The sequence below is a fragment of the Netta rufina genome (assembly GCF_964035555.1).
Source record: "Netta rufina genome assembly, chromosome: 1".
NCBI lineage: Eukaryota > Metazoa > Chordata > Aves > Anseriformes > Anatidae > Netta > Netta rufina.
The window spans coordinates 179526070-179543569 of NC_140123.1; the positions used below are offsets into that span (position 1 = coordinate 179526070).

The window sequence follows — 17500 nt, forward strand, 5'->3', positions numbered from 1 at the left end:
TTTTTTTATTAAATTGATCTGGGTAAAAACATTTTTCTAGTCTTCAGAAAAGTTCCATCTTCATTTCTTCAACCATAGCCATCTATCTAATTGCCAATATTAAGCCTTTTGTTTTGCATCCAAGGTCTTCTTTAATTAGTGCATTCACATGTAGTAATGAAGCAGTTTATAAATCATTTTGTCTGAAATCCTGTCTAGGTGTGTAAAAATGTTTTTGTTTGTCCATCTTTACTTTCATTTAGCAGGACTTTAAATCTAATCCTAAAAATGGGGTACATCACACAACAGAATCAATGGGAAACTTCAAAACATGGAGCGTCTGAATTTACATGTTCTTCTGAGGCTGTCAGAGCCGTGGCATTCTGTAGGGTTGTTGTATGCGATCATCTTCATGACAGAATTTGGAGTTTGAGTTCTTTGAGGACATCTAGTGACAAATGGGTTGCAGTTACAAACTACGTATTACATGTTGTCTCTTCATTTTTTTGTGTGTGAGATGTCTGTTTGAGAAATTTCTGGGGAGTTGTGGCCCACTGAAATAAACCAATACTGCACCTGATCAAATCTTTTCACTGGGTCCCTCTACTGCCCTCTGCCTGAACTGACTTTGGATGCATTGAAAGATTCCTATGAGAAGGAATCAGAATTTCACTCTGCTACAATTTTGTGAAATCAGAACAGAAAACTTGAAAAATGTACGCAGTAAAGCAGAAATTCTTAATGCATGTAATTGGCCATAACATAGCACCTTTCTGATATTCTTCAGACCTAGGTACCACCGTAACATTGAGCCAATAAGAAATAAAGTGCAGTTTGGTATATCCCTGAAGGCTGTGAAATGTACTAATTTATTAGTTGCAATTAAAGAAATTTATTTGTGTAATAAGTTTTGCTAATTTGAAATTCAAGCAGTTTTCAGAATGCTTTACCCTTTATCTGTGAGGAAGAAGATATGTATCAAGTATGATATATATACAGGGATCATCACATATAGTTCTGTTAAGGGCCATGTTATCTATATAAATATTTATTTTTACTAATGGTCATGACTGTCTGGTTTTTTTCATGCTTTTGACCATCATCCTTAAATATAGGTGAATTAAGTTCTCTGCTCCAGTTTATGCAGTTGAAAGTGACTGCTGGAAAAGGGGGAAAAGAAAAAAGGAATAGAAAAGCTCTTAGAGTGTGCCACAAATCAGGTGTGTCTCCAGATACGAGAGCAAGTACACAGCCAGGGAGGTTCAGAACAAAACCAGCAGAAATGGGACATGTGAAGGGGAATCTGTATTTCAGACTAAGGAACAGAGCATGGCATGCATTGTACTGGCTGCAGTCTTTAGCACTGAATGGAAATAAGTCAGGCCACTTCTAGAGAGAAATTGATTTTCACTCTGTTTGGATCACAATTTTTACATGTTTTTGAAAATACTTCAACCAGAGAGGACAGAAAGCAAATGTAGAGGGAAGAGGAGAAGTAGAGTAACAAGTGTGCAACACCTTCACCATTTGCTATATTTTATATAGCAGGCATGTGAGTGCTAGGAAAAATCTTTCAGGGTTTAAAGGTTAGAGGTAATGGTTTAATGGGGAAAGCACTTATCTTCCTCTCTGCATTCTCATTTCTGTGTCACACATGGGTCTTGAATAGCATGACTGAGGCAAAACTGTTGCTAGAAGGCAAGTTCAGATCTTGTGTAAACAGAGGAAACAGAGGAAAATCATACTGACTTTTGAGGGAGATGAGCACTGGTTGCAGTCAGTGAATTTTCCTGTTTGCTCATGCATCACAAAGTGTAAAAACTTGTTTGTCCTGCCCTTGGGATTTGGTAGGCTTAGAATAAGGTATTATTGCATAGAGATGTGGTGTTTCCAATACTACAGAACTTCTGGGAGTCACTGAGAGTAACAACCAACATTAACCATCTGAAAAGTAGGTGCCTTCTCAAAGTGAGTCTAGACTCAATGAAAAAAGACAGGAACACTCAGAGAGTGATGAATCCCATGCTGTTAATCCCAAATAGTTTAAAAACAAAAACAAAAACAGATAAACCTCCCTCAGGATTTCCTTATTCTATTCAGGATTTCCTTATTCTATAGAATTATCCAGTGATAGCTGAGATTAAATGTCTAACTGCTGGATGGCTAAAGTTAAGAGAGATGAATCCTCCCCAAAGTATTTGATTGTGAGTGGAAGTCTGTTTTTTCTCTTGCACTTGTGTTTTAGAGTAAGGACTTCAGATATATTTTTTTTTTCCTTAAAATTAATTTATTATTTGCAAAAGATTAGCAGATTTTCATTAATGGTATTTTTACTTTCAGACTCTCAATTAGTCAATATTTTAAGAGCTCCAATTATGCTCTTAAATATCAATTTATGTGTGAAACATAGCATTCTGTGTAATAGTAGATGAAGTAGTTTCTTCTAATTGTAAATTTCAGAAGACTTGTATTTCTTCTTCTTTGAGTGTTACATCTATGCTATTTTTTTTGGGATAGATCCAAGTAATAAAAATATTAGAAAAGTATTTCCTGTTAAGAATTGTTTGTGATTTACTTTATTAAAAATAACATTATTTTTGCTGATTTACAGAAGTGTGTTATGTCCCACAAAAATATCACAAAACAGGATTTATATGCTGACTTTCTAATATATACAGAAAAAAAAAAAAATTGAATTTAGCTAGGCAAGTGGTTACTATTTCAAGGGTGAAAAGCTTGTCCTGCTGGTAGCTGTCTGACTGTGTACAGGTTAGTTTGAGCAGTGGTTTCACACAGTGCATCTGCTGCAGCAGCTTGGCATGTACCTCAGGCTCTTTTACAGGTCTTTCCACTCTTATTCACACACACACACGCTTGCTGTGTCTTTGCCTCTCATGCCTATATTCCTAAGAGCCTGTGTGTGCGTGGGTGTTTATGCATGTGTGCACACTTCGTCTGTGTGTGTGTGACAAACAGAAAACAAAGCCATGTTTAAAACAGCACCTACCCAAAAATACATTTATAAAGTTTCATGGAGAAAGTAATAATCTTGTTGAAGACTTGAAGACTGGCAACTTGAAGGTTGCCAGACTTTCACTGAAAATACATCTCCCTTTACGGAGACTGGGTAACTGACTTGGTGTCCTTTGCTCTGTACTCCACTAAGTCTGCAGTATTATTTTTCCAATATGAATCAGACTTCCCTAATAGAATATCTGAGCAGGAAGGGTTTTCTTACACTAAAATGATGTATAGCACAAATATTTTTCTAAGCTAAGTGTCTTTATTGTATAAAACATTTACTGTTTTAAGATACTTATTTTTCTGTCTGTTTTAATCATATCTTTTGAAACAGTCTCAATAGATTTTTCCATTCGTAACATTATGACACTTGATAAGATGATTGATTATGAAGTGTTGAGAGCCCTGCCATGTGATCATTTATTTTTAAATACACATTTGTACTAGCCAATGCTTAAGTTTCTTGCAGGAATACATAAGAGATGCAAAGCATAAAGCTTGAGTCTGATCGAATCTGATGCCTCTGGAAATAGAGTGCCACAGTACTGTGGTCTTAAAATAACAGATTCTGACTGAAACTGGAACTTCACAGTGATAAAAATTATGTAAAAAATTATGGTCCATCTTTGGTACAAAATAAAAAAGACATACAACTGTGGTGCAGGCGAACTAAAACATGTTTGATGATGATATCTTTCTCTGTGCAGGTGCCTGTGTCAGTGGCCATGATGACTCCCCAGGTGATCACCCCTCAGCAAATGCAGCAGATTCTCCAGCAGCAAGTGTTGTCTCCCCAGCAGCTTCAAGCACTTCTCCAGCAGCAGCAAGCAGTTATGTTGCAGCAGGTAATGTGGGTTACCTGCTTTGGACTGCTAGCACAGAGTGTTCTCACAACTGTTAGCCAGATTTTATGGGTCTTAGTTGGTAATATTTCATCGCTTATTATACCAAAAAGAATGAAATAAATTTGAAACTTCTCAGTCTTTAAATTTCTTGTTTTAATTGCAGAAGTGTGAAATTGCAATTTTGAAACATTTAATATTATATTAAAAACAGCAGTAGCAGCAGCAGTGGCAGATGCATTACAAATACTGAACAAATTGATATTTAAATCTTCAAGTGCTTAGGCACATTTTAATTGTAGACTTGCCAAAGGAAGTGCAAATAGAGTTGTAGATAATTGTTGCTTTAAAATTCATAAAACTGTAGTGCTCCCTTTAGTCACATAAATGGTATGCGGTTATGAAATTTGAACTTAGTAGCTTGTTTCATCATAGGAAAAGTTTGTTTGTTTGTTTGTTTTAGTTTGTTTTTTACCTCCAAAGTGTGTCCCAGATAAGGATAAAATGAAGGAGGAGGTTGCTGTTTTCTTAGCACAAAAGCTGGCAGTTAAGTGAACACTCCATGGACTTGTTCTTACAGTAGAGGTAGTGTCAGAGGTCAGTACCTCAGCATAAGTGTAGATTTTTGGATGCTTATTTGTCATACAGAAAATGACACATCTGGTAGTCATAGCTCAGCCATTGTATGTTTAAACACTTTAATTTCTAGTACCATGATCATCACAGGCAATTCACCTTCAGTTGTGAATCTGGCATCCCACTAAACAGATTGACAGATTAATTACCTTTTTTCCTAAGAAACAGACAGTTTAGTTTGGCCTTAGTGACTTGTTGGTTTCTTGCAAGTGGAAGAGTACAGCTTCTGGTTTGTTATATAGGACATGCGAGGAATTTAGGCATAGTTATTTGAGGAGTTAATTTGGCTCTTGCATTCCCTTTAGAATACAGATTTTCTATACCCTTCTGTTTAGGATATTTTGGAATCTGCATTGGAAAATTTCAGAACCGCCTTGGAAAAAAATGTATGTAGATCTGCCTCTTCAAATCACATTTCTTGTTATGAGGTGATTCTTAATGGCTACGCCACCATATGCCAATCTAGAAGAGTTTAGGAGATTTATAATACTTGAAACTTTTGCCTTTATTTATTAAAGTCAAAATGGTTTATTCAGCAACAACTACAAGAGTTTTACAAGAAACAGCAAGAGCAGTTACATCTTCAGCTTTTGCAGCAGCAGCAACAGCAGCAGCAACAGCAACAACAACAGCAGCAACAGCAGCAACAACAGCAGCAGCAGCAACAGCAACAGCAGCAGCAGCAGCAGCAGCAACAGCAGCAGCAGCAGCACCCAGGAAAGCAAGCAAAAGAGGTAGGAGCCAAGAGCCTTGCTGATTCATACCAGTACGAGCCATCAGAAGCTTGGAAAAGACACGGCTAGTTTAGGTCTTTTCCTGTAGCAAGAATTCAGCCATCAAAGATTTGTTCTTGTGTTTTTACAGGGCTTAATAGCAGTGCCAGTATAATTCTCCTGCTCCCCTCTCTGAGACATAGGATTTGAGCAGTCCAGTGCTGCTGTCATCTAATGTCCGCTAATGAATCCGAGTGTGCAAAGCACAAGTGGCGTGGTGGACACTGTACTGATTATCTTGTATTCACAGGCAGTCCGTAACGGGGAAGGAGCCTTACTTTTCTCAGTGGCACAGCTCAGAGAGCATGCAAATTTAGTCCATGGCTGAAAAAAAGCGATTGAGCACAGATTTCAAAGTCACAGGCCCCTGATTAATGAACTGCTACTGTAGGTTTGGAGTGGCGAGTAGAAAGTTACAGTTTGATGTGCTCATAAATCAACCTGACAAGCTGGTTTCTCAGGCCTAGCTTGCACTTGTCAGCAAACTGCATCAAATATAAACATAATACAAACAAAACATGTTGAAGTAGTTAAATTGATCAGCAGGTATCCTAGACGTTGTCTTCAAGCTGCCCATTATGCAAACGTCGAGGAAGCAGTCGTGACCTCCTGAGGCTTTGTTTCTGTTTGGATTTGTGAATAGAATTTCAGACAGCCATCAACTACGGAATAGAAATTGCTCCCGTATTTCTCCGGAGGCTCTGGGCAATCCACATGACTTGCTCCATTATGCAGTCTGTTTTCCAGTGAGCGCATCAGAAGTTTCTCTTTTCCCCAAACTAGAAAAGAAAGGTCTTCCACAGCAGCTTGTCTTCCTCTGAAGTGTGACTGCCTGCTTATACCCTCCTGAGTCTTTGCAGACTCCAGTTTGTCTCGAAATGCCTCACAAAATTGGAACTTATACTTCTATTCATAATAGGGCACTTCTTTGCCTTGAATGTAGTGCTCGTTTTAATATATTCCGACCAGAAAAGAGAGAGAGCTAACAGGCCAGTGAAATGAAGGCTACATCCCAGTTTACTAATAGATCACTGGAGACCACATTCATGGGCCACTGCGGACCAAACTTAGTCAATTGGAAAAACAAGAGTGCCTTCGAATCATAGACGGCTGTGAAGAGTTACAATTTTAGCATAGATAAATTTGTTATCATCTGCCATGAGCTGGTCTTTTTTTTCTTTTTTTTTTTTATGTGTTTCAAACAGCTGTTATATACTTTCTCTTGACCCTTTTCTTTAGTGTGTCATTAAATGTATCGTGCCATGCTCCCTAACACCTAATAGCTTGAATGAATATAATAAAAAATTTCAAATGATTTCACTGTCCAAGTATTCTACAAATAGCATTATTATTCAATAGCTGAGATTAAAGGGAAAGAAGCTGATTTTACATTTTTGTCTTTTTAGCCTTCAATGCCCACTTTACTCTTTGCTACGTTTTTTTTTTTCCCCCATCTTTTTGTAGCAGCAGCAGCAGCAGCAGCAGTTGGCAGCCCAGCAGCTTGTCTTCCAGCAGCAGCTCCTCCAGATGCAACAACTTCAGCAGCAGCAACATCTGCTGAACCTTCAGCGTCAGGGACTCATTTCCATCCCACCTGGCCAGTCTGCTCTTCCTGTCCAGTCTCTGCCACAAGGTATGCCAACAAAATGTGATTGGAGTAATTTCTAATGCACAATTTTTTTACCGTTCCATTTTCATCTGAACTTCAGCAGTTTCCCATTATGACACTTAAGCATATTTTATTATTAAAATATTATTATTCATATTACATTTTTTTCTTGAGGCAGATAAGTTTTACAGCATACTTTTATGGAAAAAAAGCATCTTTTTAGTGTTTTTTTTTTTTCTTTCTTTTTTCTTAGAAATAAATGCATATTTATTAGCCCTATGTTCTGAAAACAATTTCTAATAGGAACACTATTCAAGCACCGTTGCTTTCCTCTGAGGAATTACTGAAATCTGATTTAGTGTGAATGTTATCATTTCATTTAATATAAGGGAACAGATATAAAAAGTATCGAACAGTGATATTAAAGTAATCCCAAAGCTCACATTTTCTTTTTCTAAGGAAAAAAAAAAAAAGTGTTTGGTATTGGAAAGTACTTTGAATCTTCAAATGGTGACAATTGAATTTAAGGACATACCTTAGAGTTCATTGTCACTGCTAGTCATTCCTATTAAATATGTTAAATATAACAAAATTTTTTGTAAGTTGTGAATCCAACAGTAATGAATTATTATAGACAAATAACAGTTAAGAAGTCTAGAAAAGAAAAAGTCATTTCGATCAAGATTTCTCAGTAAAAACTCAAACTCTCTAACACTTGACACAAATAAATTCAAGGTTGAAAGAAAGTAGGGCACATACTTTTGAAAAGTAAATTAACTTGGAAATTAAGAGTGCTTACATTTTAAGACAAGACCAGAGATTTCACATATTAATGACTCTGTAAACTATGTGGCATGTGTTTCTGTTTTTGTTACCATACAGAGATGAGCTAAATGTCTGTCATAAAAATTACATAATGTTCTGATCTCTGACACTCCAGTTCTGCAAGGAACATTTTTTTAGATTGTGTTCATAGCACGCAACTTTTTAATTGGCCTTTATGCAGGTATCTGGTTCCTCCGTGAGATAACTGTTATGAGATTGAAGCTTCAAAAATTAGATGAGCAGAGTACATAGTATATAGACAAGTGTAGAACAAAAAAAAAATAAAAGGAGGGGGGGAGGAGGTGGAGAGAAAAAAAAAAAAGAAAAAAGGCCTGAGACATTTAGTGTTTGTTTTTTTTTTTTTTTTTTGTGTTATATGTGTTAATTCCATATATTATTTTGTGTGAAAATGCTATGCCACAAGCATACCTAAATTTATAAAAATTACAGCAACAGAAAAGAGTCATAAATAAGCTATCACACTACACCTTATTATTTGTGAATAGCAGTGAGGAGGTGAGATGATTCATGAATTTGGACATGTGAGACTGCTAATGCTGGTTTCCTTCTGTACAAAGTCACATTGGGCCAGACGGGGAAAAAGTAATTGAAACACATCCTCCCTCTGAACAGCTTTACCTTCTGCAACCTCCTCTCGTGCCATCTGTTGTAAGAGGAATTCCTCAGGTTTTCTCTCACATTAAGCAATCCCCATAGATTTCCCTCAGCACACTCCTACCCAATTGCGCTGATATTCATTAATTTAATGCAACAGTCATTCATCCACTTGTAGTAGAAAAACATATAAAATAATCCTTTTTTTTTAAATACTTGTAGTAGAAAAAAAAAAAAGTATATATTTTTTTAAAGTACTTTTTAAGGAGAACTACTGCATGGTTCTTTCTAAGAACTTTCTTCTAGTCAAAGAATTAAGTATAATTGAAGTCATGGCCAAAACTAATAGTAAAGAAATTTAAAAACGTTACTGTTAAAATGTATATGAATTGTTCTTTTGAAAGTAAATTGATGTATTGTTTGTTTCTGCCTCGTTATTTCTTTAATTGTAATGAATTCCAGTGGCGTATTTCATTCTTCCAATTTTGCCTTCTGGTTCTAGTATTTACTGCACATGGGGGGTTCCTTTAAACGTACAAGTGAATTTATAGGACGTTGATTTTTAATGGCCCTGGTGTGGATGTGCTAAGTAAATAAAACATAGAATGGCTTTGCAGAATCTCCAGAAAGGCCACTAAGTGCCAGGGGATCTGGAGTTCAAGTGACGAGGGTAAGAAGGAATGTCTTCCAGCAACATGCTGAAACAAAGGGAGAACCAAATGGAGAGCTGTGACTGGCTCCCAGTTCTTTCAGTGGGCGTCTCTTATAGCCCATAGTATCCTTCACAGGAAGATAGAGCACACAATCTAGTTTATAATGTAATGAAGATTAATGGGTTTCAGTTCTGCTGAGGCTTTCTTGTAAATCTTAGATTTACACACAGAAAATACCCAAATACTACTTACTAACTTTAACAGATTCCCTTGTTTGGGGTTTGCGTAAGAGTAAGAGGATCAATCTTGTTTTTCTCATAAAAATGTAACACATTTTATGACAGACATTTTCTGTGGTAATATTAAATTAAACCTTCAGAACTTCTTTAAAGCAGTACACACTGGATATGGTAAAAACACATTTTTCTCCTTCCACTGTGCTGCAAGATATATAATATTGTTATAGAGAAGGATTTACAGATGTGTAACATATTTTTATGTGGACCCACTTAGATTTCTGAGTTACGTGGATGACTAAAACAATGAGAGAAGCACAGGGGGATTCATGTTTATAAGTTATTGGTAATAAAGAGTCCTGTAAAACAGAAATTATTACTGACAAATAATTTTTTTTTTTTTTGCATTCATTAGTATGAGAAGATATAACTTCTGCATACAGCTGTGAGGTTTGCATATAGAAGCAATATTTGCTCCAAGTCTAGTTTCTGCATTTCTGCCTTTTAGGGATAAGAATGTTTACCATATTTACTTGATAGTCAAGTATAGAAAATAAAATATATGAGGTGTTTTAGCCTTTATTTTTTGATGAGATCTTTAATGTCCTATATCCAGAGCCCCTCACTCAAAATGAGTTATTTCTGTGTAATATTAAAATAATGTTAGCTAAATGCGAAGGTATCTAAATGACAACAATAAAATAAAATAAAATAAAATAAAATAAAATAAAATAAAATAAAATAAAATAAAATAAAATAAAATAAAATAAAATAAAATAAAATAAAATAAAATAGAAAAAGCTAAGATTTGATCAGACTGTGTAGGAAAATGAAAAGCAGATGCATGGGAGTGGTTGTTTTATTAAGTATTTATTCAAACATAAAAGTAAAATAGATAGTGGTGAAAAGAGTTATAAAACTAATCTCAAAATCTCTTGGATTGTTGGTGTTAGAATATTGTATAGCAAATGAGCATTGGTTCTTTTCACTATAGTTCTTATTTTTTATCCCACCCTGGATCCTCTGCTTCATCCTTTCTCCTTTAATGTAGTGTGGAGAGGTTAGCTTGAGAGTTACCACAACCCATGAAACTTTAAAACTTACCCTGCCTTTACATACAGATGAAAATCTGACGGCCATTTTACAGGTCTCTTGTAAAATGGGAGTTGGTCTTTTTTAGACACAAGAACTACAAAATTGCCATAATTTACAATTAATTACAAATTCCCTTATTAACTTTATACTTTTAAGTGCCTGCCCTTAATCCTTTAATCCTAAAGGTCAGGTACCTTTCAGGGTGCTCTGGAGACATTGTAAAAATTAACCAGCCTGAGCCCAGAGAGAAACTCCTTTCTCGTTTTAAAAATCAAGGTGAGCTAGACAGCCTGGAAACACAGCTTCATCTGTAGCTTACACCACAAGAGGAGGAGGAGACCACTCTGCATGGGAAAGGAGCTCCTGCAGGGCCCAAAATTTGATGATCAGTGATTAAAATTTTCTTGCAACAAGACCCAACGATATGTTTGCCCTCTGATTATTCAAGTAGATGAGTTTATTCTTGGTTTAAATTTTTCATGTACAAAACTAGTTTTTTTTTTCAGTGTCAGGAGGAAGGGAATACTTTGAAGTGGATAATTTACTATGTATATCATTCCACCTAAATGAATACATTACTTTTCATTTTGATTTGTGATTACATTTGTGAGTAACTGTTATTTACCATGGCAAAACTGAAAATTTGTAGGAGCATACCTCATGAACATCAAGAACACACTAGTAATTACTTACTTTCATCAAACAGTTACTACTAGTATTAGCATCACTCCAGTTACCCATCTCCCTAATGCAGTAAATTAGAGCCTAGCTTGTTTGCTTGCCTCCTTAAATCTTAGCTTTTTTCTGTGCAAATATGATTTAAAGTCCAGTTTTAAGGTGTACATTCCAATCAACTCTTTCATTTTGGTATTAGCAGAGTTTGCCAGTGGATGTTGGCATCTAAGGCAGAGAACCAAGACACAAAATACTAGTTAAAAATGTAATTCCATAATTTAAATAAAATTGAATATCTTCCAACCAATTTGTTTCCACACTACCTCCAGAAATTATTATTTCTTTAAATTACTAGCAGTCTCTTTTTTAATAGCTTTGTATACTTAGTGGTGAGACTGTTATTGAGAAGTATTAAGGAACGTACTGTCATTTTTCATAATTTTTGTTGAATCCATTTCAGTAGTCTGAGTTCCTGTATCTTCAAAATAAAATGTTATTGAATAAACAGATTTTACCAGCAGTGAAGAAAGATCTTTACATCTTTCTAATACATCTTGCTTACCAGGCAAAACTATCCTTGATTAAAAGCTTGAATGAATAGACAAATTTTAAATCCTTTTCTGTGAAGTGCAGAAACTTTGAGCAATTTCAGAAAGTGTGAGCAAAAATTCCACTCAGAAAACATAAACATTTTGAATTCTTTGCATTCAAGCAGTCAAATATACTGTGAATGTGTCCTATCTAAATTTATTTCTTGAGATGAAAACAAAAAAGTTAGATTTTAAGATACCTCTGTCCCAAACTGTCAGGCTGAGAAACCTAGATTTGAACCAAGATCTTTCACAAAAAGATCTCTGGGCTTCTCATTCTTTTCTACATTTAATTTAGTGTTCTTCAAAACAGAGATGTCTATTTTATGAAGACTGGCAGTGACAGTAAATGTATATAGTTATGATGAACTCTTCATCTTTCAATATATTAACTTCCTACCTTAGATGCATAAGATAGTATGTATGTAAGACAGAGGAGATAAGAGAATGCTTACAGCTATTCTATTGTGTTTTGGGAGTCTTTACTTCAGGCAGAAACAATTGTAGTGGAAGTTTCCATGACTTCATGCAAAGTGCTCAACTCAAGCCAGACAACCCTAACGCAGATGTATAAGTGTATTCAACAAAACATTGCAATTTGTGGCTGGAGATGAATCATGGAAACCACAAATTTCCAGGCTACAACTGGAGTATGGAGCAAATTTGATCTATATGCAAAGATCTGGTGGTCAGACTCCAGAACAGTACTGTGCATATAGCAGAGAACTTTGCTTGTCTTCAAATTTTGTATGACTGTGACCCCAGGAGACTGGTGAGATGGAGTCTACTAGCCAAGCCCTCTGATTTGTTTTCCACAGTAGGGTTGGATGAAAAAACAGTGGGGGAATTTGATGGCCTAGACATAATTTCATCTATGTAGAGGGAATTCTAAATGGGCCACCTTTGTTAGCTTTCTTCTTGTTTGTTGCCACTGAATGGCACCAAAGAGCTGAAGCAATCACTAGTATTCTGTACTAGTATCATTAGTAGCTCTGTGCTGTAGTAGTTTTGTTCTTCACTTTGTTTATTGTATCTTAAGACATGTGTTTAAATCAAACCATTTTTGTAAACATTATATAGGACTAATGAATATGTAGGTGTTGTTAATAAAATTCCTCTTTCTCAAACTTTAAACCTGTTATAATGTCATAGATTTCATTTTCATCTTTTGATTTTTCTCCCTCCTGTCTGCTTCCCCCACTCCCTATTCTTATTCAGTGTTTAAAGAGAATATTAATGTTTGTATCCTTGATGTAATATACTTTTCTATTTTCTATTAGATATTTAATAAGGGGGAATTTCAAAAGCTGAGTTAACTGTGTATACATTGAGTTGTGTTCACATGTCAAGAAATTTATTATGCAGACAACAAAAATAATGCCTGGATATGTATTTAGTTTTTTATTTTTTATTTTTTAATTATTATTATTATTTTAAGAAGTAGTTGCAAGTTCTTTGTAGCTTTCACTCTTTGATCCTTGAGTAGTGTTTTTAGAAGGAGTGTAATATTATTAAAGTTGGTGATTTCTAATCGACTGTTTGTAACCCTAGAGAAGACAGCTAGATTACCTGGATTCTGACTGAAGAAAAATGAATTTATGTTTTACTACACAATGATTGTGCTGGAAAAACAGCATCAGTTTTATTGTTGGCATTAATCCATTAATAACACTGAGCTCATTATATGAAACTCTTATTTTGTTATATTAGTGGGGCTCTCTTTCATTTTATAGCTGGCTTAAGTCCTGCTGAGATTCAGCAGTTATGGAAAGAAGTGACTGGAGTTCACAGTATGGAAGACAATGGCATTAAACATGGAGGGCTAGACCTCACTACTAACAATTCCTCCTCTACTACCTCCTCCACCACTTCCAAAGCATCACCACCAATAACTCATCATTCCATAGTGAATGGACAGTCTTCAGTTCTAAATGCAAGGCGAGACAGGTAATTCTGATGAGATTTCAACTGTGCTTATCATTTGATGTAAAGCTGTTGTTTAACATCATAAGTCACATTATTTCAAATCACAATATTTAATACAGGTTACTTAAGAGATCACGGAGACCAGATTTTTCAAAGCTGTTTATCAATAGGTCATCGTTTTCAATAATGACGTCTAGTTTTTCAGGTGCAATTACAATTACTAGCAGTTTTATTACACATGAACTTAAGGAACTTTTGTTAACAGTTAGAAATCCCAGAATAGTGTGTTTGTGGGCACTTTGGTTGGTTCATTGTTTCATTTGTATTTGAATCAACACATTCAGCAGTCAAGCATTAACTGTTGAATCACACTGCTGTTTTCATAGAAAATGTATATATGCATAGTTGTTAAGTCTACAATTCATTGGACAGACTCTGTGTAAAAAGTGCTTTAAGAATTAGTATATTGAAGCAATTATATTGTTTGTGTCTTGTGAAGAAAACCACTGATTTTTCCTTCTATGCACAAGAGTAAATCAGTGTAATTCATACAAATTTTCAGTGGCATTAGTGTTATACAGTAGAATTCAACTGTATGAATGAAGTTAAAATATTTTTTCAAACACATGGACAGATATTCTTAACTGTTCTTTATTTTCAAGTAATAGATTACATGTGTACAAGAATACTTTAGCTGTAGTGCTTAGAATCAGTAAATATGTTTGCATAGTCAGATGTAGATGATCTCAATATAGCACGAAATTTAATTTCTATCTATAAAGCCCAAATTATTATTGTATTTTCAAAAATATTAAAATTGTTTTAATTAAATAATATTTAATATTTTAATATTGAAATAGGAGACAATAATTAAAGTATCTCTAGTCCTTCTGTGATTGTGATCACATTTTTCCATTGTTATTTTGTATTATTTTAAAAAGTGGTACTTCTCTGAAGACCTTACAGTAATACTTTTAGTTAGTATTGCTTTTGTGGTTATATGTTAGAGAAGTTGGTTCTTTCCTTCAGGATCTGTAGCTGGTACCCATTTCCATGGGGTAGTCCCCTGAATTTCTTTGATAAGTGCACATGGATGAAAATATTACAGAGGTTATAGTAAAACAGCTATTTTTATTTCTTTTTAAGTCAAGTAGTTAATGGCAGCAACACTTGTGAGCAAAAATATTTTAAAATTTATTTATTTAATTTTATACACATTTTAGCAGAAAATCCAACTATTTTATAGTAGCATTCACATTATTCATAAATTCTGACTGTCCATCTTCAGTATTTCTTTTCAGAATTGATCACTTCTGAGTATATTTTTTATTTATAGGTAAATGTTACACCAAGGTCATATGGCAGAATTAGCATATGGTATTATACAGTCATCTTATTTTTTCATCCTTTATTAACAGTCATCTTTGGCTCTATTTCTTCTCTAATTGGAACATCATCTAGCCTTGGCAGTTGAACTATTCAATAGAACGATTAAATTTTTCTGACTGCTCTGAGCTAAATTGACCTGTTTTGACCTGTTTGTCACTGATCGTAACCTGACAGGCGCTAGCAGCCTCCAACGATTATGGCTTTTGAGATGAATCTGATGCCTTATTCTTTTGCTGCAGCTCGTCACATGAGGAGACTGGGGCCTCCCATACTCTCTATGGTCATGGAGTTTGCAAATGGCCTGGCTGTGAAAGCGTTTGTGAAGATTTTGGACAATTTTTAAAGTAGGTTGATTTTTATTCTTGGTTCAGTGTTGCTTAAGGCAAGGAAAAGAGAAAGATGGCAAACAAACTTTTACTGTAAATCACATCAGACTTTTTTCTATATATTTCAAGCAACTGGGTGATTCAGGCTATCTGCAGAGGGTCAAGTTGTTATCCTTTCTTTGTCAACCATTTTGCAGTCCTTTCAATAGCACATTGTTTAATCCTCTTATTATCCTTTACTGAAATGGAGCCTCAGAAAATTTGAAGTGATGCTTTAAATGGTATATTGGGTAGTAGAGGTATGAAAAAGCACATTTTAAATTGTGCCATTTTGTGTATAGTAGGAATCCATGTGTTTAGTATAAATAAAAAAGCACAAAGGACTGAATGCGACCCTTTAACTCTCAGTTGATAACTTCTTTTTGCTTTTCCTTTTGTATGTGCATGAGATACACAGAAAAAAATGGAACTGCAGAATGATGTCAAAAGTTTTTACTTTCCGTGTTTGGGTTTGCCAGTGATTTTCTAAACTGGAACATCTAGAAAATAAGTGATAAAGCTTTTCATTTGCGGCTTCAAACTGCAATGGGTTTCAGGATTTATTTATTTATTTTTAAGTAGTTGCTAGTACTTCTGTGTTCATTTAAACTTTCAAAAACAGCCCTGATTTTCTACCTATGTACATCATAGACTGGTCTTTGTCAGAAGAGCTGTACTCATTTTGGCATGCAATAGATCTTAATGGAAAGCTACAGATAGGCTTATATAGATGAGTAACTTCAGGGGCTGAGACTCTTATGTTGTCATGGTGCAGCTAACAGGGTGAGTGAACTGTTTCATGCTTCATCAACAATTAAGTTAATTAGCTCATTTGAAATTGCACTGCTTTGTTGCCAGGATGTTGGCAGAAACATCAAAAAGATGTGTTTACAAATGGTAGACTACAGGGTATATAACAGAAGCACCTTAACAGTAGACCATAAGCACTCAGTGTCAGAATAACTTTTGTAATAGAATTAAAGAAATACTTTTCATAAAGTATTTTAAATACTTTATCCATTTCTCATGCTATCTACCAATTTTAAATAAAATGATTTATGCTGACTTGCAAATCTTAGCTAGTGTATTTCTCTCTCTTGATACATTTTTGTTTATAAGTGCATTAATGGAACATCAAAATAATGGGTAATTATTAGAGAAAACTGTATAGGATTTAAAAGAAATGGATTTAAAAAAAAAAAAAAAAGTATTAAAAAGCAAATGAATCTTCCCAAATTCAATGAATCATTGTGAGTATTATTAATATTAAGAATTTAAATTAGTTTTACTCAAGCATGCTCCCTTCAGGAAAAAGCTAAATTTTATAAATATGTCTATGGTCACTAGGCTACAGTGATGCTAATTCTGTGACCAGACTTTGCACATCCATTATGTCGGGTCTCTTGTTATAATCCATGATCACTAAAACCATTTTGATTAACACAGTATAGTGCTAGGTTTACAGATGCTCTTGCTTTCATGAGCCAAATAACCCTGGAAAATGTGAAAGCGACATGTAACATCTTGATAATTCTGGTGTAGAGTCAATCAGGGTTTACAGCAGTGTCATGGCTTTTGTCCTACACACCAGCAAAAAAATGTTCGAGAATCTTACATTATTTCTTCTTTTCATTCAATTCTGTCTTTCAGGCCCTTAAAACAAATAAGAAGTCATGATGCTGAATAGGCCAGATTGTTTATGGAATAGAAATATTCCTTCATGTTACACTAGTGATAAGATAGAAATCAATACATAACCTTGCATTACATTCTTTAGTACCTTTTCATGTTCACACTAATGCAAAATCCCCATTACAATTAAAAAACATTTTCTTTCAATTAAATATCAACTTTTAGTCCAAAGATTGACCATTTTTCCAACCCATTAACTTTATAGGGGATGACAGGACTAATGGCTGTAGTTTTCAAGGTTTAGTCTAATCTTTGTTACGATGTTTTAGGTTCCCTGACTTGAAACAATATGATACCAGAGTTTAAAAAAGTTAATGCAAGTATATTGTACCAAAATGAAATATTAATAAGGTACACTATACCAGTCTAGTAGTGTGTGTTTCTATAATAGACTTATGATGACTTTGAAGAGTGCTTGGTTTATGCAGTGAACTCTAACTTCCTGTGCTGAGAAAATGGTTTGCCAAAGCATCTGATGAGGAAGATTAAGACAGAGTTTTTGCTTCACTTTCATAACAATGGAAAGGATTTAGGGTGAAGTGACAAATAACTTAAAATAAATGTCTTAAAGTCATGAAA

At 34.7% G+C, this 17500-nt stretch overlaps 1 protein-coding gene across 1 annotated transcript in view; it reads left to right on the forward strand.

Moving 5' to 3' along the window:
• FOXP2 (forkhead box P2) overlaps window positions 1–17500 on the forward strand; it is a 430404-nt gene that overhangs the window by 365261 nt on the left and 47643 nt on the right. Inside the window, exons 6-10 of the mRNA XM_084290854.1 lie at window positions 3708–3845; window positions 5015–5212; window positions 6716–6884; window positions 13283–13496; window positions 15104–15208. Of these exons, the coding sequence (XP_084146980.1) occupies window positions 3708–3845; window positions 5015–5212; window positions 6716–6884; window positions 13283–13496; window positions 15104–15208 (824 nt within the window). The remainder of the gene's footprint in view (window positions 1–3707; window positions 3846–5014; window positions 5213–6715; window positions 6885–13282; window positions 13497–15103; window positions 15209–17500) is intronic.